Source organism: Carettochelys insculpta, chromosome 8 (genome assembly GCF_033958435.1).
Source record: "Carettochelys insculpta isolate YL-2023 chromosome 8, ASM3395843v1, whole genome shotgun sequence".
NCBI classification, from domain to species: domain Eukaryota; kingdom Metazoa; phylum Chordata; order Testudines; family Carettochelyidae; genus Carettochelys; species Carettochelys insculpta.
The window spans coordinates 48,421,493-48,445,822 of NC_134144.1; the positions used below are offsets into that span (position 1 = coordinate 48,421,493).

The window sequence follows — 24,330 nt, forward strand, 5'->3', positions numbered from 1 at the left end:
TTGAATAGTTTCTATAAACTATGTTTCAGTGATCTGAAGCCACCATATATTATGAATGCCCTTTGTAATCAGGCTTGAACTTCTCAATGCTGATTCACTGGTTGAACTGCCACCATCCATTTAATGAAAGTCAGTTCAGTACTAGAATGTACAGTAATCAGGGCTGGACAAAATTAAATGAATCCTGGATCCCCCAGCGTTTTGGGCCATCACATAGGCTTTTCTTAGACCCAGTTCTGTAGGATGAGATCTTATCTATTTACGACTGAGATCTTGCCATTATTCTTAGTTAGAAAACCATGTCAGCTTTCTGAAAGCAGACACCTGACAGCAATGAGATGTATGCAGAGCTACTGCATACTACTCTAACACTGAATAGCTTCTTTCTCTGGGTACAATACCCAGGATCCTGCTGGTTTCTGTCCCTAGATATGTTTGGATGCATTTAGGAGGTCAGTCCTTCCTAGGTGCACTAGGTATGCTCAGTAACGGTCAAAGAGGTATGTACTATGGGACCAATTCGTTTCCCCACTTATATATCAGGGTAACTCCTCTGATGCCAATGGAGCTATTTTTGATTCACAGCGCTGTAAATGAGAAGATGATCAGGTATGTTTGGGGCACTCTTTTAGGATGTCAGCAAACTTTGTCAGCTCCTTTTGCACACGAGAGTTTACAGTCCTACAGTGTTAGGAAACTCAAACTCAAATCTCCCATGTTTTGCTTTATCCTGCAGAGAGACAGAGAGAGTGTAACTTGACATTATACTGCAGCTGCATTTTGAAAATCGTTAAAAAGAAGTTGAATTTTAACTTGAAGGCCAAGTTGTGCTTTTGGATTCATATGTTGTAATGTGCACGCATTTGGGGGACTCATTTGACCCTTTTAAAGGAAATGAGTGTGGTAAAGATGTGCTAGTTTTGGTTTCTTTTGTTAAGGCTGTGATGTTGAAACTGTTTTTTCCCCCCACCCTTCTAGCACCTGTACACACAAGCATGGGAAAAAGATAAGACAAAAGTTCACATCATGCCAGATATTCCAGAGATTGCTATGGCAAAAGCAAATGCTTTTAACATCAGTGATGTAAGTACTGTTACTCAAACCAATTAATTGGCACTGTTTAATATTAGAAGTAATTAAAATGACAGTATAGTAGAACCTCACCTATCTGCCCTTTATTAGTCCATAGTCATCTGTACTCAGCAAAGATTTCATAATACTGGTTGAATCGCTCTCATTCAGGACCCTTGGGACCTGACTGGAGCTGAATGAGAGAATTTACTGGACCGAGGAGGTCAATATTGTCTAGTACATTACCACACTTTGGCTATGTCTAGATTGCAGGCTTCTCTCAGGAGCCTGGAAGTCTCCTGACAGAAGTTGCCTCTCCAGGAGCCTTCTGTCGATATCCCAAGGGTGACCATATCTCCCTGTCCCAAATACAGGACAGGGAGATATGGGGGGAGGGGTGGCTCCTTCTGGCTCCTCCAAGCCCCAGAGATCTGGGAAGGAGGTGGCAGCTGCCTGCCCTCCCTGAGCCCCAGGCTGCAGCAGCCCCCAGTGTTCCTGGGAGCCCCAAGGAAGCAGCAGGGACAGGGCAGTCATGGTGCTTCCCCCACCAACAGCCCCCCCCAAGCCTCAGAGACAGGGATGGGACAGCTGTGGCACTTCCCACCAACTTTCTCTGAGCCTCAGTGGCAGGGACAGGGCAGCCATGGTTGCCAGCAGAAAATAAAGGCCAATTAGTCCCTTTTCTAAAATAAGTATGGGTGCCTTTTTGGTGTCCCAAATACAGGACTATTCCACCAAAAACAGAATGGATGGTCACCCTAGACATCCTGGTCATCCTTGTTTCACGAGGAAGAAGGGATGTGTTGGTAGAGGGTTTTTTCCCTACACTTAACCACATGTAGATGGGCCAAATGTTGGGAAAACCTCTCTGGACAGAACTGTCAGCAGGAGATACATAAATACAGTGCGTAATCTGCATATCTTTTGCCTACCTATCTTTTCAATCTAGACATAGCCTTTCACTGCTTACTGAGCTCTTAGAAGACATTTAGGGGTAGATTGCAGCACAGAACCCTAAGAGTCAGGACTGGTGGCTATAAACAATCTTTATGGTACCAGAGGAAACTTTTGCTACACCCATAAGTGGTTATCCATCTAATAAAATCACTCCAGATTATGGATGTTGCTGGAAGAGAGATTTTTGGATTAGAGAGTTTCAACCTGTAGAAGCTCTAATGAATTGCCATAGGGAAAGGCAAAAATATCCTACAGAATATTTACTGGTGCATTATGAAATATTAAAATGGGACTTGTAATTGTTCAAATAATAGCTTGGGCATCTCCGATTCTTATTTTTTTCCTCCCTAATTTTATAAAATTTAATGCATAATCCACAATAGTGTTTATTTTTCATGCAAAATAATGAGCCTGTACTGCATGTAATGGACAACTCCATGGGTCCATTTCAGTCTCTGACATCCAAATTTCTCATGTAAAATGGGGAATGGTGTGTATAGATACCAGCTTGCATTGCTGTAGCCGTCTGTTTTCTCTTCCTTTATCATTAAATTGTATGCTCATTGGGCGAGGACCAAAGGTCTTTTTGTTCTGTGTTTGGACAGCCTCAAGTGCAATGGGCTTCTGACTCATTATTGGGGTTCCTAGGCAGTATGGTTATATATATATATGTGTATATATATATATATATCTATGTGCACAAAAGTAAATATTTTGATTGGCTTTTTAAGTGAGTGGCTTCTTTCTTGCTGATGCAATTTGTACTTTCTAAATTTTTCATTAATATTTTTGTACTTGCAGAAAAAAATCAGCGTCTTTGCCCTTCTAGTTATCTAGCTGCAGGTGCAAATAAGATCCTTAGAGATGCAAACACTCTGATTTGCCCTTGTGATTAATTTTGAAATATTGGCCACTTTATGTGCTGGAATGCTTTTACGATACATGCACAAAGTCAGAGCAGTGCTACTTCAAGTGTTCTCATTTCAGATGATCAGATGACATTGTTTTATCAGTTGTTTTTATATGCACTCGTGTACTTTCTCAAAAGAAAATTCTGTTTATCTTTTTTTTCAATTCACAGAAAATTTACAAACATTCCTTGGAAGAGTTGAGAAGGAAAGGGTATGACCTCAGAGCTGATGCTATCCCCATAAAAGCTGCCAAAGCTTCCAGAGACATTGCTAGTGATGTGAGTTTTTAAGAATGGGAACTGTCTATTTTCAATTATTAAGAAGCATTCCTTTATTGATTTGGTTCTGTTTTGGAGGCTCATTTTCATGAATTATCTTTATTAGCTACATTATTTGTAAATGTGTTGAATAAATACAGATTTTCTGAGGTGTAAATTGACTCACAGTGATCAAAGCACAGTTGTTGGTTAGGAAGATAGGGAAATACAATCCAGCATGACTCTCCTTCAGAAAAGCAATTTTGCCTGGATAGCACCAGTGATTTGTCAAAGTGATTTTGCTAGGGCCCTATTTATAGCTGCATGCTTTAGTTTAGATGTACATGTATTACTCCTTAGTAACTGCATTATGGAGTTTCAGATGTTATCCTTCTCAATAGTTGAGTGGAACAAAGGACACTTTGTAATAAATTATGTTTGCTACAAATACCGTAATGACCTATTTACTCAGCTTGTACTCACTCTCTCTTTAGGTAACATTTGCACTGTGGTTGGGGGCAAATTCCTTCAGACGAAACCTGTACTAGGTTTCATTGTGCAAAGCTGGGGTAGGAGCACAGAGCTCAGGGTGATTTTAAAGCATTTTGTTCTGTTTTCTTCACAGTACAAATACAAATTAGGTTATGAAATGGACAAGGGGAAACTTGTAGGCTTCCGCAACCTCCAGGATGATCCCAAACTAGTTCATTACATGCAAGTGGCTAAGATGCAGTCTGATCGTGAGTACAGGAAAGCCTATGAGACCAGCAAGACCAGTTACCATACACCTGCTGATACATTCAGTATCAAGGCAGCAAAGGAGGCTCAAGGTAACATAACCAACACTAACTACAAACAGCTGATCCACAAATACATGCTCCTACCGGATGCGGTTAATATGGAACTGACCAGAAACATGAATCAGATTCAAAGCAATGTAAGATCCTGTTTGTTTGTTTTTTGTTCTGATTAGTGCTTTTCGCTACTGCCTGTACAACTTTTTCTGTTGTGTATGAAGAATTAAAAAACAAAGCAAAACAGAATTTTTTAGTTGCTGAAGTTTATAAAGTATGGCTTCCTGCTTTGTCTTGTGTTTTAAAGAACAAGTACAAAGAGGACTACAATGAATGGTATAAAGGACTTGGTTGGAGTCCAGCTGGTTCTCTGGATGTGGAGAAATCTAAGAAAGCCACAGAAATTGCCAGCGACAGGAAATACCGCCAGCATCCAAGCCTTTTCCCCTTCACAAAGCAAAGTGACTCCATGGACATGGTGCTAGCAAAACACAATGCGGATGTGATGAATCAGGTGAGTGGATACAGTGAAAACTGTGTATGTAAACAGCCACTGTGCAATTCGGCATCACTGCTCTTCTCCAACATTGCTTAAAAGATGTAATTTTATGGCAAACTTGCTTTAGCAAGGTAAGGAATTTCTTTTTAAAGTGTGAGAGAACAAGTCATTTGCAAATTCTTTTTACCAGACCCAAGCACCCAATTACTGGCTAAACAGTTTTTCCTTTCATTTTTCTCCTTGTTAGATCATGCCATTGTTACTTGCACAGTCTGGTATTCTCACTGGCAAGATATAAATGTTAATATTTAATTAGGGGTTTAGGAGGGGAACATTAAGCTTCCATTACATCATTTAGAAGTCTAGTCAGTATAGGTCTCATCCTGCCTCTTTATTAAGGAGAAACACTGTCTTTAAACAGATGACTGTGGAACAGGTATGTAGTTATAGCTAGAAATGCTTTAAGAAGGGCCTGATGTATTGACCTTACTGGGAGCAAGACTGGATCCTAAATAACTTTGATCATGGATTCAGTCAGTAAAAGTAAATACAATCAGCAACACACACTCTTTCTCAGGCCATAAGTAACGTACACAAAGAGACACCTCTCTATTGTTCATACTGGTATATCTGGTACTCTTTTCCCCCCTTATAGCATACGTACACTCAAGCTTGGGAGAAGGATAAACTTCAGATTCATGTGATGCCAGATACACCAGAAATTCTACAGGCCAAACAGAACACGGCAAATTACAGTCAGGTAAAGGATTTTTAAAATAATTTATAGTTCATTTTTGAATGTATCAATTCTATTTTCATCATTGAAAGGTTTCCTATTTAAGATTATATATTTGTTATGAACTAGAAGAAAATGAAAAATAGATGGGACTTAGACTCTTAAGAGCTGTGGGATCCCTGGTCGAGTGGTGGAGGTTCTTGTCGGCTCTGGGCATGCTAGGGCGTGGAGCTCTGCTGGCAGCCACCGTTGTGGCAACCCTGGGGGACCCATGACAGGGAGCTGGCAGAGGCACAGAGCTGTGCTGGCAGCCCCAGCTGCAGGACCCCTGGTCGGAGAGTGGGGGGCCAGAACCTCTGGGAGACGGCTGAGTACCAGTTCCTCTTTTTTTTTTTAACAATAAAAGCACTGACTGAAACAATTGGTGAGTGACAACAGACTCCAATTGTTTGTTCTGAAGAATTTCAGAGATTCCTAGCTTCAAGTGGAATTCAGTTCATGTGTTCTGCTCCATACCACCCTGATACAAATAGACTTGCAGAATGCTTTTAAAATCTCTTAAGGTCTGCTTAAGAGCTAATGAGTATATTTTGAGTCATCAGCAGAAACTGGAGAATTTCTTGCTTGTCTACAAGAAAACAATGGCTACGTCTACACGTGAAGCCAACATCGAAATAGGCTATTTCGATGAATAACGTCTACACGTCCTCCAGGGCTGGCAACGTCGATGTTCAACTTCGACGTTGCGCGGCACCACATCGAAATAGGCGCTGCGAGGGTACGTCTACACGCCAAAGTAGCACACATCGAAATAAGGGTGCCAGGCACAGCTGCAGACAGGGTCACAGGGCGGACTCAACAGCAAGCCGCTCCCTTAAAGGGCCCCTCCCAGACACAGTTGCACTAAACAACACAAGATACACAGAGCTGACAACTGGTTGCAGACTCTGTGCCTGCAGCATAGATCCCCAGCTGCCGCAGAAGCAGCCAGAAGCCCTGGGCTAAGGGCTGCTGCCCACGGTGACCATAGAGCCCCGCAGGGGCTGGAGAGAGAGCATCTCTCAACCCCCCAGCTGACGGCCGCCATGGAGGACCCAGCAATTTCGACGTTGCGGGACGCGGATCGTCTACACGGTCCCTACTTCGACGTTCAACGTCGCTATTCCGATCCCCTCATGAGGTTAGCGACTTCCGATCCCCTCATGAGGTTAGCGCTATTCCGATCCCCTCATGAGGTTAGCGACTTCGACGTCTCGCCGCCTAACGTTGAAGTTAACTTCGAAATAGTGCCCGACGCGTGTAGCCGCAACGGGCGCTATTTCGAAGTTGGTGCCGCTACTTCGAAGTAGCGTGCACGTGTAGACACAGCTAATATGGGCTAATACCCATACGACAGTGGACATCAGCTGAGGATGTTGGCCTGTTAGTTTCTACAAATTGCCCAACCCTATGGAACATATTTGTTTGTTTGTTATGAAGCATTTCCATAAAAAATCAAAACTGTACTAAACAAAATATATTTCATCCTTGCTCCTGGACTCTTTCTTTTCCAGGGTGCATCCAGTTCTGCAAGCCTAGCAAAGAAAAGACTATTTGAGCTCTGAGTTTTAAAGTTGTATGATAGAGGGGGATCCGTTTTTTTCCTGCTGTAATATCATATATTTTTGTGGTGTGACAATGGGAATGAATCCATCCCTAAATATTAAATATTCCTTATGTAAGAACAGGCGTTACAAGAAGATTACTTGTAATCTTGTAAGCATGTGTGAAAAAACCTTAATATAATCCCTAATACTTCCCCTAAAGTGTCCAATCCTGAAATTCTTACCCAAGTGTCTAGTGTAGGTTTAGCTATAGCTCTGGATTAGACAGTACAGATCCCATTGTCCCCATAAAAGTACCAGTAACTATAGTAAGACAAAGCACCCAAAAAGCTCCCCAGCAAACAGTGAGACAGCCTACAGGGGTGAAGTGTATGCACTCGGGTGTATCTGGCCAGGTCCGCCCTAACAGAAAGGAGGCATGAACAAAGAACAGCCTGTTCCAATTGAAGCTCCTTGTGCCTTCACTATTTGCATCAGCGGCCACCTGGCCCTCAATTTTCATATGCACTTTTCTCAGACAACACTTGAGCCTGAGCGAGGACTGAGTTAAAATGAAGTGTAGTTCTTGGGACTTGGATGCAGTGTTTATCCAATGGGCCTGCATATTAAAATACATGTGTTATGTTTGTATTGTTTTAACAATGATGCTGGGAGAGTTTTGGAAAAAATTATCTACTTTCAATTTTAGAAATTGTACAAACATGAATGGGAAGAAATGTTAAAGAAAGGCTATGACCTCACACCTGAAGCCATTTCAGTGAAAGCAGCCAAAGCGTCGAGGGACATTGCAAGTGATGTAAGTGATATCTGCTATTGGTTCTGTGATGTACTGTATGCCTTGACCCACAGTGTAATGAATCTCATTGGGCCAGGTCCATCCCTGTGCTATAAAGATATGCTGGAGAGAACAGAGAGCTAACAGAGCTTTTCTTCCCTGTGTAACTGGTGGGACACGAGAGAGAAGGGGAGGGATTGCTCCCACATCACTACCATCACCCCAAGATTGCTATCTGACCACTATGCAGCATATCCAATCCCCCAAACCCCAGAGCAGCCAACAATAGCCAGGGCTATGTGCACGATGAATTTTGACCCACTAATTCATTTCCCCATGCCCCACAAATAAACCTACTGCTCATGTATAGAATAGGTCTCATGGCAGACACATGCTCAGCAGTGGTCCACATCCCAACCTCTCTGCAGAGCTTACGCAGAACTGGCATTTGGTAATTTTTAGGGAAATGTTCTGGATTTTCAGGCTTCTGCATTTTCCAAAGCTGACTTTTATCCCTTGGGACACTGGATTGTCTCTGTGTGGGAGTACCAAGTAAGCAGTCTCTCCAGATTGTAGTTAGCTGGTAATTTGTACAGCGGAGAAGACCATTATGAGAGCAGTGCAGCCTGCCCTTTGTATGCAGTCCAAAGGTTCAATTCCATTCGCCGCAGAGGCCTTCACAGAACACTAACAAAAAGCAAAGCTATGTGTGTGCATCAAGGGAATATTAGACCCCTAAGTGTGAAACCACAGCAATCTGCTCAGCTTCTGCAATCTAAGAGAGCAATAAATTCAGCTTTGCTTGTGAGCCTAGTTGCCAGCATATAGCGTGCAGATGAATGTACCTGCTGGTTGTTATTTTCCCATTTTCTCATTCTTACCCTAACGTGAGTATCACAATCTTTATGATTTTAGTACAAGTATAAGGAAGGTTACCGCAAGCAGCAGGGACATCACATTGGATTCCGCAGCATACAGGATGATCCCAAACTTGTATTGTCTATGAATGTAGCCAAGATGCAGAGTGAGAGGGAGTACAAGAAAGATTTTGAGAAGTGGAAGACCAAGTTTAACATGCCTGTGGATATGCTGGGCTTCTTACTGGCTAAGAAGTGTCAGTCGTTGGTTAGTGACATAGACTACAGACGGATCCTACACCAGTGGACTAGTTTGCCAGACCAGACTAGCATCATGCAAGCTAAGAAAGTATATGAACTACAAAGTGATGTAAGTTTCATTTTTACTTGATATATTTCTTTTATATTTATAAAAGAAAGATTTATTATTGAAGGGAGTCTGGTGTCCTTGTACAGCAGAAAGGATATTTTCTTGTGTTGTTCTGATCATAGCTGAACAAGCTATCTTAATTGCTGGTTAATTCTTTAATGCAGTTCAATGATACTAGGCCTGCCGATGGGGTCGGGGAGTGAAGGAGTCAACTGGCCTGGGGCTAGGCGATTCAAAAAGGCCTAGGGCTCTCAGCTGACATTACTGTGGCAGTGGCCAGAGCCCTGGGCCCTTAAAATTGTTGCTGGAATCTTGTGTGGTGTGCTCTGGACAGTGCTGAAGGCTTGGAGCGAGGGGGTATGGGTCGTGATGCAGTTTCAGTGGCACTGAGGGGTGACTGTCCACATCCTTGCTCCTTCTTCCCCAGGGAAATAGCTTCCCTTCCTGGGAGTGTGGAGACACCCTCCCCCAGCCCACACGCACATGTTGCCTTGGGGGTCCCAATGAGTGAGTTTGCTCCCCTGAGTGATACAGAAGAGGGAATTACTTTCTCTGCCTGATATGTTTGGTTCCTTAACAGAATGTGTATAAGTCAGATCTTCAATGGTTGAAAGGCCTGGGATGGATCCCGTTTGGCTCTTTGGAGGCAGAAAAGAACAAGAAAGCTTCAGAAATCCTGAGTGAGAAGAAATACCGCCAGCCACCAGACACTGTTAAATTCACAAGCATCCCTGATGCCATGGAAATAGTTTTGGCAAAGTCTAATGCCAAAAATAGGAGTGATGTAAGTTTCTGAAGGCTGAGCATATAATTGAATGAATAAATGGAGTGGAAATTTATTTCAACCTCTTAATATATTAATTTTAACATCATATGAGTCAACAGTGACTAATCTGTCTTTCAAAAAAACAATTTTCATGTTGTCGGTGATATCTGTCTGTTTAGCAAATGTCATCTTGCTGTAATTTTTGGCCCTTTTGGCATCTTGGGTTCAGCTGACAAGAAGTACCAAGAGTATTTCAGGAGATTACTTTGGTGCTCTAATGAACTCATTCAATGTCAAGCATAAATACTGTCTTTACTCATGTTTAAGCCTAGTCAGGCTGTGTATGGGAGTTAAATTAACTCCATTCTTTGACTTTCCACATACAATTTTTAACATCCCATTTGTATTTCAGTGGAACTCTGAATGATTAAAACATTATTTTCTTTATTCGCTCAATGCCATTTATATATTCCACACTTGATACTTGCATGACATGGTTTTTGTATTTCTGTTAAAGATACAAGGTGAAGATGAACTGAATTTATTTGTATGAACATGCTATTAAATGTGCTGTTGTTCTTTGTTTCTCTTCTAGAGACTTTACAGAGAAGCTTGGGACAAAGACAAGACTCAGATTCATGTCATGCCTGACACTCCCGAAATCATTTTGGCAAAAACAAACTTAATCAATACAAGTGATGTAAGTTTGACTCCACATTACACTGTATGTTCCATGAGCTTATGATTTGAAAAGTCACGTCATGAGCGCAATCTAAATTACAGTAAAGTGTTTCAGAATTTATTCTGGAACTCTTGAATTCTTAAAACCTTCGATATACCCATAGTCTTTTTTCTGGTAAACTTGTTATGTGGAGGGACCCAATAGGGCAATTGTAAGAAAAATACCAACAATGCATGAAGTGTGAGGTTGCTACCTTTATCTTTACCTATTTCATCCTTATTGCTCCGATTAGCACCTTAGATATCTCTCCAATAGAATGTAGTTAGTGTAGCAACCTATTGTGGTTGTAGTGAGTTTAATGTTTAGATTTATAGAGTCCCATTTTATGTCAAATTCTTCTTTGTCATGAACCAATGCAAAAGAAATGCCAAAAAAATATAACTGGTATTCAAGAAGAAAGGGCATGATAGGTTGAAAACAGACACATGGGGAGTCAGAAAATATATATTGTTGACCTTCTCAGAAGTCCATATCATAGTGGTCTGGAGCAACATTTATTAAGCTGATTACGTGTCAAATAAATGACAGTATTGGTTGCAAGTGAGTTGTAACTAATACCTTTTGTTTACCTCTTCTCAGGCAATCTATTACAATTGTGAAATAATTTCCATCCTTAGTTTGGCAGAGGAGAATATTCTGTAGCAAGAATGGCACACTTTTGACTAATCGCTAGCACCACAAAAGCTATCTCAATATCCTAAAAAGGGCTTTTTAATTTAAAAATATGATAACCTGGCTAGCATTCATTGACAACTGAAAATTAATACTAGCCTGTCCATTTGATAAATCCACCCTCGTCTTCTGCACAGAGTAAAATATAGGAATTTGTTTTCTCAAACTGTGATATGAAATACATAGCATTTCCTTTCTCTCCAAAAATCAACAATGTGATACTCTCCAAAGCATGCTTGTAATCACTACTCTCAACTTTTCTCAACAGAAACTCTACAAGTCAGGATATGAAGAATTGAAGAAGAAAGGCTATGAACTTCCTCCTGATGCCATACCACTCAAGTCAGCAAAGGCATCCAGAGACATTGCCAGTGAAGTAAGAATCCTACTAAAGTAAAATAAAGATGTGCTTGAGGACTATGGGGCTGAATTGGTGCTGATGGAAAGCAACTGGAGTTTTTATATTTGCTTCAGTGGGATATGTTTGTTTTTCCTTTTCCTTTTCCCTTTCTTCCTAAGAGGCATAGACTGGATGCCTCAGTGCAAGAGTAGTCATGCAACAATACATCCAGTGGTTTTTTTCTTTCCTATTTGCTACTATAGCTTTCACATCAACCCAGTTTATTACTGAAATGTTGTGGATGATGCTGACTGCACTATTGAGTTGCATATAATTGTTTGAAGAAGAATCGATCACTGACTGCAATAGAATTTGAATTCAGATTTAAATATGTCATATCAAATCGGGAATCAAACATTAGATGCCATGTTAGTTGCTAAGTATGACCTGGATGAAACAAACCTATATGTGAATAGTCCCAACCCACTAAAATTGGTGGGATTTACCACATTAATTGGGATTACATGCAAGAGAAGGGCTTGCTAGAGCAATGAACACTCTGCAGTGAAATTATAAAGGTTATTTCTTCCACTGAAATGGGTTTAAGAGTGCTCTGCTATTTACAGGAATCAATCATCCCTTTACAGGATTGTGTTTTTAGTATATTACATTTTACATTTTACATTTAGTATATTACATTTTACATTCCTTTTTCTTTAAAAAAGTGGTTTTCCTAGGTTATATCTGAAAAAGCAACAATGACTTTCTTTTTCTTTCTTTCTTTCTTTCTTTCTTTCCAACAGTACAAATACAAAGAGGGGTATCGCAAGCAGCTAGGCCACCATGTGGGAGCCCGCAACATCCAGGATGATCCCAAGATGGTGTGGTCTATGCATGTAGCCAAGATCCAGAGTGACAGGGAATACAAGAAAGATTTTGAGAAATGGAAAACCAAGTATAATACTCCTGTGGACATGCTGGGAGTTGTGCTGGCCAAGAAGTGTCAGGAACAAGTCAGTGACATAGATTATAGACATCCTCTGCACAAGTGGACATGTCTGCCAGACCAAAACGATGTTGTCCATGCCAGGAAAACATATGATCTTCAGAGTGATGTAAGTCCTCATTTTCATTTGCCAGCTTTGTGCAGCCGGAAGCGTTCTATGAAATATATTTTTCTTTCCATTTAAAAACACATATTTAAGAGTTATATTTCTAGTCTCCTTTTTTGTCTTGAAAAAGCCTTTATGTACTTGATTGGTGGGTATTTTATGGCAAGACAATCTGAATTTCGTGGTTGTAAATAATTACTACCTTGACTGTGTAAGTGATATGTCAAGAACTTGAGGGGATAGGATGTCCACCCTCATCTGTGGCATTTGGTAGAGGAAGAGAAGGCTGTAGTTTCTGAAATGCACCATGAATCTCCATTATGAATCTCCATTAGGTAATCTCCATTATTATTGTAGCTGAATGTCCAATCACATGCAAACAGAATTTGCAGCAGGTGGAGTAAGATTTCTGTGGATCAATTAGTGTGTGCAGAATCCTCCCCCTTTTTTGGAGACTGTTAGAACATGTCTACATTGTAATGTAAGCCCAGAGTTACAGTTTGAGGTAGCAGACCCTGGGTTTGTTGACTTGGGGCTTGAGAATGTATGCTGTGTTTTACATTGATTGCAGGGTAGCTATATCTTCAGAGATGAATTAGCTCTTTCAGAGAACTGCATGATGAAAACCTCTCTCATAAGATATTGATTAAACATTGAGCATTAATTTAATTGGTGCTGCTGTGTACTGGAGAAAAAATGTTCATGTTGTCTGAATAAAATAATGAACTGTCTTGTTTTCCTCTGTAATTTTAGCTTTTATATAAATCAGATCTTCAGTGGTTGAGAGGCATTGGCTGGTCCCCAAGTGGCTCTCTTGATGATGAGAAGAATAAGAGAGCAACCCACATCCTGAGTGACCATACCTACCGGCAACACCCAGACACTCTCAAATTTAGTAGCCTGCTTGATTCTCTGCCAATGGTTCTGGCAAAGCACAATTCTGAAATTATGAACCATGTGAGTTTTCTGTTCATGTGCACTTAAAATTAAAATGGTACATTTTCTTGGATGCCAAAGAGTGTGTTTTTAAAGGAAAATAAAGAAATTTACATTATAATACTGAGGCCTTCTCACTGAGCCTCAAGGATTTATTTCCATTATAACTGAATGTTTTTATTTTGTATTTTCATTTCTATCACATAGTTAAAGTATATTTTAAAAATATATTTCATAGTTGCTGAAGTCTAAGATCAGAAACATGAAAAGGTGGTTTAATTAGAAATTATGTTTTTTCATTAATGTAAAGAGCTAAGCTGAATATTTATTTTCATGGATGGGTACAGTGTATAACATTTATCATAACTGTGCAGAAAATTGGCCACTTTTAACTAGCAAAGACATTCATACAAATGTCAGCTGAATTGCTACCCACAAAGTTTCAAGATTCAGTTGATCTTTGCTAATTTACATTTAGTCATCACAAAATGTAATATCCGTACACTTACATCCAGTCTCTCTGATCTCATGAAAGAGTTCATGTAGAAGTGCCATATTAGAAAGATAGGTAGGTCTACATTGCTGTTATTTCAAAATAATTATCCTAGTGTCCACACAAGGCAAACCCTATTTCAAAATAAGTTGAAAGTAGCGGTTGACTTATTTTGACATTGACAAACATGATTTCCTGAGGAATTGCGCCTATTTCAAAACAGCTATTTCAGAATAGAAGCTGTTAAGACAGGGAATATAGCCAATTTTGAAATAAGCCGTAGTGTATGCAATGGCACTACAGGCTGTATATATGTAGATGATGTATTTTGAAATAGCCAAGTGCTATTTCTAAATGCATTTTTGTGTGTGGCAGTGAAGTAAGCTATCCAAAATAAGCTGTTTGAGAATAGCTCTTCCAGAATAGCTTATTTCAGAATAAGGCTGCTGTGTAGACAAACCCTGAGTCGTATTTCCAAAATACCAAACAGATTAGTCAATTAATTATGAAGTATGAAATAATTGATGCTGAACTGTTATTATCAAAGATAATGGGAAACTGCATTTCACTTGGAGTTGTGTTTGTTCTATTTTCTGTGAGTTACCCTTTGAGGTGAAAGGAAGATGCTACACCCAGTGTGTCACTCTTAGAAGAGCTGGCTGGGGCGCTCTGCTATGGAGGTGGGGCATGCTCCCAGCTGGGCTCCCAGGGCTCTTCTGCAGACTGCAGTGCTAAGTAGCCAGCAGGTGAAAGGAGCGGTCTGGAGGTGTGCTCTGCCCCACAAAGGTCTGGGACAGCCCCAGCCTTGAGCCCCCCCAGGGCACCATTTAGAGGGGGGTCTGAAAATCATGCCCCCAATATCTACTGATGCTACCTGTCACTTGCTGTTCCCCTTTTGTCATTGTCAGGGAGAGAGAGGATGGCACACAGCATGCCCAGACCCCACCCCACGCCAGCTCCAATTCCTGCACCCTTCTAACAAACACCACCTCTCTGCTCTGAGCCCCTCCTCACATTCCCCAAACACACTTGCACTCCCATACCCCCACGCTCTGCTCTGAGCCCCCCACATCCATCCCAGCTCCCTGCTTGAGCCCTCTCACTCCATCCCGTGCTTAAATTTTTATAAGTACTATCTTATTGCCCCATCCCTCCGCTACAGGGGAGAAGGGCAACATGACAGTACATGTAAGAAATTTGTTACTGTCAGCCCTGTAACTAGATTACTATGCCAAGATTTAATCAACCAGAGTGATTAAAGTCAATGGCAAAATTCCCATTTGATGTACACAGAGGCAGGATGTCACCTATTGAGTAGGATGTCATGAAAAAAATCTCACTAAAATCACTGAGCAGATTGGTGGTCTGCGGGTCAGTACAAAGAACAGAACTGCTGCTGCTGCTGTTTAAGGTTTAGTCCTGGTTGTTTCTGACTGTATGCCAGTCTTAGAATGGCTGATCTTGATAATGCATATTCAGTCAGAATTAGATCTTACTGTATTAATGACTGAGAGGACTCTTCATGCTTTTTAACATCTTATTGTATTTGTTTGCTTAACAGCGCACATACACAGAAGCATGGAATAAAGATAAAACTAGAATCCATATTATGCCAGATACTCCTGGTATTTTACTGGCTCAGCAGAACAAAGTGAATTTCAGTGAAGTAAGTGGTGCCTTGCTTAAAAATTAAAAGTAGCTTCTAAAACAGCTTAGATGAAAGAAGTGGATTATTTCAGAAATCTAATGAATATTCATTCTGATTTTAGAAACTGTACAGACTTGCAATGGAGGAGGAGAAGAAGAAAGGCTATGACCTACGGGTAGATGCCATTCCAATCCGGGCAGCCAAAGCCTCCAGAGATATTGCAAGTGAGGTAAATGACCTTGGGCCTTTCTCTTTCCACTTTAACAAACAACTGGAATAAAATTTTCCTACTGTTCCTGTATGTCTGTCCTTACTTTATCTGTGATAAAGTTCCACTCCCACTACTTGCTGTCTATTTGAGATTCATGGTGTTTGGGGTGTGACAAATGAAGTTGCCTTCCCCTGTTTTAATTCCAACTTTTATATTTCTTACTTAATAATAATTAGTAGCCAGTATTTTAGCTGAAGTAATCTTTTAGTTTCAGTATAATCTACCAGCATAACCACTCAGACCTTTCCCAGTCACAAATCCATTTAATTGAAAATGTTTTTTGGAAAAAATGTGTTTCATCTTCTTAATGATTAGTTTTCATGCAAAAAACATTAACTATCTGGGACTAGACCTGAGGCTAAAAGCTTGTTGAGAAATTGACATGGACGTGACCATGCACAGGGGCTTGTCAGCAGGCACAGAGAGAACTTTTTACCTCTCAGAGACTGTCAAGCTAAACTGTTACTATAATATGTTGAAGGTCTATGTACTAAATTTATTCTTAGTAGCTAATAAATATGTTGAAGGGCTGTGTAATAGTTTAATTATTAGTAGCTAAGTTTAGGAGCAATTTATTTTTATTTTCTTGTTGTTTCTGTAAAATTGCCAATAAAGCACTTCATTTTTAAGAACATAGAATTACAGAAGTGGAAGGAACCTCGAGGGGTTATCTTGTCCAGTCCCCTGCACTCATGGCAGGACAAACATCTCAACAAGCATGAGACTTCTCTGAGGAAATAACTGATGGGTACTTAATCAAACTGAATTTTGACCTCGGGGAGCCAGACCAAGGAATTAGAAAGAGCTTGGCTGCAAGGTCTCAGCTGTAGTTCTCCCTAAACACTCCACACCAAGTCTCAAAGACATTATGTTACTTACCTGTTAAAGGAACTCTTGTGTTTAAACTTTTTAAATGCATTCCTTAGGAGTGCTTTGGCACTTAGATACAATGCTGTATGAACAGAACACTTCTTCATATGAAAGCCTCCACACTCTCAGCTGATGATGAAGTCCTCCAGGGAGTTGTTGTAGGACTATTGGAAGTTTTATTAACCATTCTCCTTTAATCTTGTTGAACTTTTTAAATTATTTTAAACAGTACAAATATAAAGAAGGGTATCGCAAGCAGCTTGGCCATCATGTGGGAGCCCGCAACATCCAGGATGATCCCAAGATGGTGTGGTCTATGCATGTAGCCAAGATCCAGAGTGACAGGGAATACAAGAAAGATTTTGAGAAATGGAAGACCAAATACACTAGTCCAGTGGACATGCTGGGAGTTGTGCTGGCCAAGAAGTGTCAGGAACAAGTCAGTGACATAGATTATAGACATCCTCTGCACAAGTGGACATGTCTGCCAGACCAGAATGATGTTGTCCATGCCAGGAAAACATACGATCTTCAGAGTGATGTAAGTCCCACTTCTATCAGCTTTGTGAAAAACTGAAGTGTTGAGGAACTTATTTAAGGGCTGCATTTTGGACCCTTTTATACTGCAGGGACCTTTGTTGCTGCCTATTATATTGGTAGGCTGTCACAGGTTCAGCTCAATTGCGTATGTATTCCCTCCTCATGGTCCAGCAGGGGTGGGAGCCAACCACTTCAGGCTTCTGGTTTCCTAACTGGACCTTCCTGCCTACGCTGTGACATCAAACAAGTGGCAAACATCACCAATTTGATTTGCTTTAGATACCCTCTCTTAGTCTCATCATTTGAGAGCCTATTGTGTGTACTTTAAAGTGAGGTATGATGTCGAGCTGTGGTCATTACCATAGAAACTGGCACAAACTGTGACACCATCAGAATGTTAAAAAATCTCTCTAAAATATTTGCCTTTGTTTATGCTAGTTTGACTTTATGCATTATTTCAAAACGCAATTAGATTTCACTCTGACTTGAAAGCTTTATAATACTCAGGTAAAGGCAATATGATATCTATTTATGAATTTGTAGAGGGGTATTGTAGCTGTGCTCCTGACATTTCTACTCAAGATCATTATCATCTTGTTCATCATTATGGTCTGTGTTGAGAGTGTGTAGGTTATTATGGTCTTCATTGCCTTGACAGGTACAGTTTTGTGCAGGGGAGAATATTCTGATTACCAACACAGTTAATTGTGCAGTGACCCCTGGGCAGCGTCTATATTAGCAAATTCTTTTGAAAGATTATAGAGATCCTATGGAGCACCTACACGCAAAAAGTGTTTTATCAAAAGAATGTGGTGCTCCTTTCGAAATCTCTCTTCCTTTCCCTTTTCAGGAACAGTGCCCTCTTTCAAAATCTTCTTTGGAAGATTTTTGATCCCTGGCCCATTCTTTCCAAAGAGCGGGGGTTGTGTGGAAGCTCTCTTTCGAAAGAGCAGATCACTCTTTGATCCGCTTGTTTGTGTGTGGATGCACTCTTTTGAAAGCCACTTAACATCTATTGACCCAAAAGTCACTGCTTTTCTGGCACATTTTCAATCTAGTCCTTTGAATTCCTAGTTCTGACTTTCCTGCATTTCTCCCATAGTGATGTTACATGCAGTCTCTGTTCCCAGTAGTTTAAATCTGAGTACCAAACATCTTCCAAGGTGATTGTAGGAAATGGCCATATCTGTCATGTGGGTATTTTTAGAACAATGACAATAGAAGTACTCAGCTCTCCGAGAGCAGCTTCTTTTATGCAAGGCTGCTCCCACAAGCAGCACTGTGATTGGTTCACCCTAGGAGCCCTCACTCCTTGGCTGTTAGAGCTGTACAGGCTCCCTCAAGCTTTCCTTAACCCTTTTCTTGCAGTAGTGGGGCACTTGCCCCATGACAGGGAGTAAGAGGTGCCTATTCACTTGTGACATTTGGAGGAAGAAAAGAAATGGCTGTTAATTCCTAAAATGCACATTGGGTATCTAGGTTATGTCCGTGCCAGTTGTAGATGATTTTCCACTCCAAATGAGACAGAGCTTCCAGGGGGTGCAGTAAGATTTTTGTGGAGAAACTGAACTAGACAGATTCCACCTTGGGTGAGTCATTGTAGAACATTCGCTATCAGATGGTTACAAGGTGATTATCTCTGTCACCATACGGTACACATTGAGGCTCTCCTTAACTTGTGCTGCTCTTCTTTGCAGAAAAAAGGTTCACATCTTTTCTCTGTTATTTCAGCTTGTATATAAATCAGATCTTCAGTGGTTGCGAGGCATTGGCTGGTCCCCAAGTGGCTCTCTGGATGATGAGAAGAATAAGAGGGCAGCCCACATCCTGAGTGATCATACCTACCGGCAACACCCAGACACTATCAAATTTAGTAGCCTGCTTGATTCTCTGCCAATGGCTCTGGCAAAGCACAATTCTAAAATTATGGACCAGGTGAGTTTCCTGTTTATTTGCAACTAGAATTAAAGAGGCATAATTTTCCTGGATGCTGAAGTGTTTACTTTTAAAGGAAAATACAGAAAGTTTGCATTACAATATGATAGCCATCTCACTGAGTCTCAGAGGTTTATTTCCATTATAACAGAATACTTCTGTATTTTGAGTTTCTAGTACATAGTTAAAGTATATTTTAACATATTTCATAGTTCTTATGTTGACGATCAGAAGCATAAAAATGGTTTCAGAGATGGTCTTTATATTTTACATGTTATTTTATTACAAAATAATTAATGTAAAGGGCTAAAATATATTTCTTTTTCAAGGATGGGTACAATTATATACATTTTTGTCATGACTGTGCAGCCATTTGGCCAGTTATACCTTGCTAAGGCATTGTGTAAGTCTCAGCTGACCTGTTACCCAGAAAGTTTGAAAATTCATTAGCTCTTTGCTAATGCGCATTTCTTCATCTTCACAACATACCTCTCATCTTTCTCATCTAAAAACAGCTTTTAGTGCCTTGCCGTATAAAAGAGACACAACTATAATTCCAAAATACCTAGCAGGTTATTTGTCATCAAATTATGGACTATTAAATAATTTAAAATGAACTATCATTGTTAAATAAAATGGAAAAAATGCATTTGATAATGCTTGCTTTACTGTGACTTATAGCACATTAATCAACCTGTGGGAAATCTTGTCTCATTTTAGTCAATGACAAAATTCTAACTAAAGCAACGAGGGGTCCTGTGGCACCTTACAGACTAATAGAAATGTATGAGGATAAGCTTTCGTGGGCAAAGACCCACTTTGTCCTGCATCTGATGAAGTGGGACTTTGCCCACAAAAGCTTATGCTCAGACATTGCTGTTAGTCTATAAGGTGCCACAGGACCCCTCGTTGCTTTTGCAGATCCAGACTAACACGGCTACCCCTCTGATACTTGACAAAATTCTAACTGATTTCCACAAAGACAGGATTTCACACCTCAAGCAAACTGTCACTCGAATATTTCTCTGATATCATCCAGTGGACTTGTAGGACAAGGAATTATCCAGCATGAGTCAGGATCTCCTGGGCCTTTTTTTCATTAATTAGTAAAATCTTGTAATTTGCAGTGGGTCTTGAGGCCAGTGCCGAGAAAACATCACTTGTTTAAGTTTTAGTTATGTGTTTTTTTCCTGACTTCACAAAATTCTTAGGATTGGTGGTCTTGATAATGCTGAATTCTACCTTACTATATTAATGACTGAGGGCTTCATAATTCCAACACGGTATTTGTTTCTTTTCAGCGCTCATATACAGAAGCTTGGAATAAAGATAAAACTAGTATCCATATTATGCCAGATACCCCTGGTATTTTACTGGCGCAGCAGAACAAAGTGAATTTCAGTGATGTAAGTGGTGCCTTGCTTAAATTTTAAACATCAGCTTGTAAGACAAATTAAATGAAAAGAAAGTGCGTTATTTCACAAATGTAATAAATGTTTGTTATGATTTTAGAAACTGTACAGACTTGCAATGGAAGAGGAGAAGAAGAAAGGCTATGACCTACGGGTAGATGCTATTCCAATCAGAGCAGCTAAAGCCTCCCGAGATATTGCAAGTGAGGTAAATAATCTTGAGCATTTCTTCTCACTCTTAACAGGTCTCAACTGTGTAGTGAGCAGTTTAGGTCGTGCTCCATCAGTACAATCATATATCAAGCAAAACATTTTGCAGATAATAAATAGGAATGCAACTGGAATAAAATTTCTCTATATAGTAAATTCTTTCACATCCAGCAGCCCCTGGACTAGGAGCTTGCTGGATATTCCAGTATGCTCTGGGAGGGGTGCTGCACCTCACAGGGATCCACTCTGGGCAGCTTGTGCGTGGCTGTGCCGCGATCTGCTCTGGAAGGGACACCAGATGCTTGGGGAGCTGCTCTGGGCAGCTTCCACAGCTTGCACTGCGAGCTGCTCCAGGTGGGATGCCGTGTGGGGAGCTGCTCTGGGCGGTTCGTGCCTGGCCACTCCATGCACCTCCCTGGTTGGGGTGCCCTGCCATGCAGTGAGCCGGTCTGGGTGGCGGGTACTGGGCGGGAGAATGGAAGAGCTGCTGGCTGCTCACACATGGGACGGAATGCTCGTTAATTGAGAAGTCCAGTTATATGAATAACGGTTAAAACAGAGCTTACTGTAGTTACTGAAGGGTTGTCTGTCCTTTATTGGTGACAAGATCCATGCATGCTGATAGGGAGAAGAGGGGTCTAAAGGGGGCAATTGCCTCAGGGAGCAGCTGTCTCCACCGCTACTGCAGCAGTAATGTTGGCCAGAGTCTGAGCCCTTTAAATTGCTGCCAAAGTCTTGTGCAGTGTGCTCCAGGCAGCACTGAGAGCTAGGGTGGGGAGTGTGCTGTGGTCTGGAAGGCACCAAGGGCGGGCTGCTCCTGGCCTCACCCCAGCCACCAGAGGCCCCGCCCCTACTGGGGGTGTGGAGCAAGCCCCCCCTTCCGCCTTGCCTGGGGCCTGGCGAGGCTGTTGGCCCTGCTGCCAAGATCACATTCTCAGTGTCTGTGTGAGGATCTCTGTCTGATGTTTTGAGATATGTGACAAATGAAGTCATCCTGTCCAGTGTGGATTGTAACTAATGGTTCTTCTCGGTACGATTTTCTGCTCAATATTTTTTAACTGCATTAATCTTTACAGTGCAGTGTAACCTGGTGCGATTTGGAAGAGGGTGGCTGAGGGTAGGCAGGATTGCTTTGGTGCCTTTCTCTGCAGGGGAGGATGCTGATTTTTAACCAGCTAGCTTTGCCCGTTCTCTGACACTGGCTCAACAGCATGACATCAGCCCCATGTTCCTTGGCCTGTCTCTAGAAGCCAACTTCTGGAGTTCTTCTGGCCAGGGTTGCACTGGGTCTCTGTGGGGGTGCCATTACCAAAGAAGGCAGTGACACCATGAGTCTTCCCATGGAAGAGGTTATACAGGGTCTGCTCTGCCTCTGCGGTCAGCTCCATGTCTTCCACCTCCATGCCCTGCAGAGATTCCTTTCATGGTGCAGATACTTGGGCTAGCACACACGCTTGTCTGCTGCCTCCAAGTGCTCTGTTACGGCCAGCAGCTGTTTTACCTCCAACGAGTCTACCACAAGACCACTGCAAGCTACTGAAGTTCTTCCAAGACTTTCTCCAGGCCTGGAAACTGGTCTTGGCAACCAGATCTGAGGTGGCAGCTGATGGGAAAGTTCACTTCACTGAACCCCAGCTACACAATCTGCAGCTCTGTGTGCAGGTGGTAGAATCCCTGTTGTTTCACCAGAAGTTGGTCCTGGCAAGTGCCAGCAGGATTAGAAACCTCCTGGACTACGATGGGTGAAATTGGATGGACCCTCTGGTACTTGGCTGGCACATGACCTCTTTATTCATCATGTCCCCTGATCCACACTCCAGGATGTGATGGCAGCAATACTGCCTACCTCTTTGGGCTTCATCTACCAGTCCTGCAGGAGGGTACTGGTGCTCTGTACCTCACCATCAACCCCTTCCCCCATCTAGCCCCCTCCACATCACCCAAGCCAGATGTGTGACCTTTAGCTGGTCTGTTTTCAAATGGAGCATAGGAAACAGCTGAATGCAATCATATTGTACCCCTTCATTTCTTCTCCATCAAGTCCCACCTCAACACCAAGTGATGGGAACCTCCTACCACCTATGTAGGGTAAGAGGCCTGGCATGGCTGGTCTGTCTTCAATGCTGGTGCTGCAGCCTGCTGGCGCTATTGCTTGGTGGCTCCTAGACAGATTCAGGGAATTGTTATAGAATAATAGTATGTTTTCCTAACAAATCCCCCTGAAACTGATCAAACTTTGTTTTGGCCAACAGTACAAATATAAAGAAGGGTATCGCAAGCAGCTTGGCCACCATGTGGGAGCCCGCAACATCCAGGATGATCCCAAGATGGTGTGGTCTATGCATGTTGCCAAGATCCAGAGTGACAGGGAATACAAGAAAGATTTTGAGAAATGGAAAACCAAGTATAATACTCCTGTGGACATGCTGGGAGTTGTGCTGGCCAAGAAGTGTCAGGAACAAGTCAGTGACATTGATTATAGACATCCTCTGCACAAGTGGACATGTTTGCCAGACCAAAACGATGTTGTCCATGCCAGGAAAACATACGATCTTCAGAGTGATGTAAGTCCCATTTTCACTAACTTTGTGAAAAACTGAAGTGTTCTGTTTAACATCTGTTTTGCTGCAATATCAAGAAACATAATTTAGGGCTGCATTTTTGGACCCTTTTATCCTGCAAGGACCTTTATTGCTACATATTATATTGGTAGGTTGTCACAGTTTCAGATCAATTGCATGTATATTCCCCCTCCATGGCCCAGCAAAGGGGCAGCCACTTCAGGCTTCAAGCTTCTGGCCATCACTCCTCATAGATGAAAATCTGTGTCTCAGTCTCCCCGACCTCCACGGTGATGTTTGGCGTATGGTAGACACCATCAATTTGGTCTACTTAAGGTATCCTTTCTTCCTCTGTGCTCATCATGCATCATTTGGAAATGCATTTTGTGTACTTTATGATGAGGAATAATGTGGAGCAGTGCCATTACCACAGAGGCAGTGACATCATCAACATATTAAAATGAAATATATTGAAAAAGCTGGGTTATCCAGAATTCGGAAAACCAGAATGCTTAAGTAGCTGGTACCTGTTCTGCTGCTGGCTGCCTGGCTGGGTCTGATGGAGCAGGGCCAGTTGCCAGAGGTCTGGGTCTAAGGCAGCCATGGAGCTCAGTTGCCTGACCATTGGGCCCCGCTCCAACATCTGGCATATTTGATTATTCAGCACCCCTGCCTAGGTCTCCAGGGATACTAGATAATAGAACTTATGTTGTATTTGGTTTTTGTTGTTATTATTTTATGACTGTATGCATTATTTCAAGGCAAAGTTGGCTTTTTTGTGATTTCATATTATCACACCAACAACCTATGTGGTAAAAGAAAATTTAACAGTAATTTTTACAGGTGCAAGTGAAATATATAAGCACTGGAGATATTTCCACTCACCATTAATATCCTCTTTTTACATCAACATGAGTGTGTGGATTTCACTGCCTTGGCATTGTTAGCCGGTGGCCGGGTAATGTGCGGTGAGGTACCAACTATGCCCTTG

At 41.5% G+C, this 24,330-nt stretch overlaps 1 protein-coding gene across 33 annotated transcripts in view; it reads left to right on the top strand.

Annotated features, from left to right (window-relative positions):
- NEB (nebulin) overlaps positions 1-24,330 on the top strand; it is a 197,563-nt gene that overhangs the window by 49,480 nt on the left and 123,753 nt on the right. For all 33 annotated transcript variants that reach the window (XR_012646484.1, XM_075001956.1, XM_075001929.1 and 30 more), the window contains exons 40-58: positions 979-1,083; positions 3,110-3,217; positions 3,822-4,133; positions 4,298-4,504; positions 5,145-5,249; positions 7,518-7,625; positions 8,520-8,831; positions 9,412-9,615; positions 10,193-10,297; positions 11,280-11,387; positions 12,155-12,466; positions 13,217-13,420; positions 15,454-15,558; positions 15,662-15,769; positions 16,911-17,222; positions 18,953-19,156; positions 20,458-20,562; positions 20,669-20,776; positions 23,031-23,342. Coding sequence is in view for 32 of the 33 variants with exons in the window: in XM_075001956.1 (XP_074858057.1) it covers positions 979-1,083; positions 3,110-3,217; positions 3,822-4,133; positions 4,298-4,504; positions 5,145-5,249; positions 7,518-7,625; positions 8,520-8,831; positions 9,412-9,615; positions 10,193-10,297; positions 11,280-11,387; positions 12,155-12,466; positions 13,217-13,420; positions 15,454-15,558; positions 15,662-15,769; positions 16,911-17,222; positions 18,953-19,156; positions 20,458-20,562; positions 20,669-20,776; positions 23,031-23,342 (3,444 nt within the window). In the remaining variant the exon portion in view is untranslated. The remainder of the gene's footprint in view (positions 1-978; positions 1,084-3,109; positions 3,218-3,821; positions 4,134-4,297; positions 4,505-5,144; positions 5,250-7,517; positions 7,626-8,519; positions 8,832-9,411; positions 9,616-10,192; positions 10,298-11,279; positions 11,388-12,154; positions 12,467-13,216; positions 13,421-15,453; positions 15,559-15,661; positions 15,770-16,910; positions 17,223-18,952; positions 19,157-20,457; positions 20,563-20,668; positions 20,777-23,030; positions 23,343-24,330) is intronic.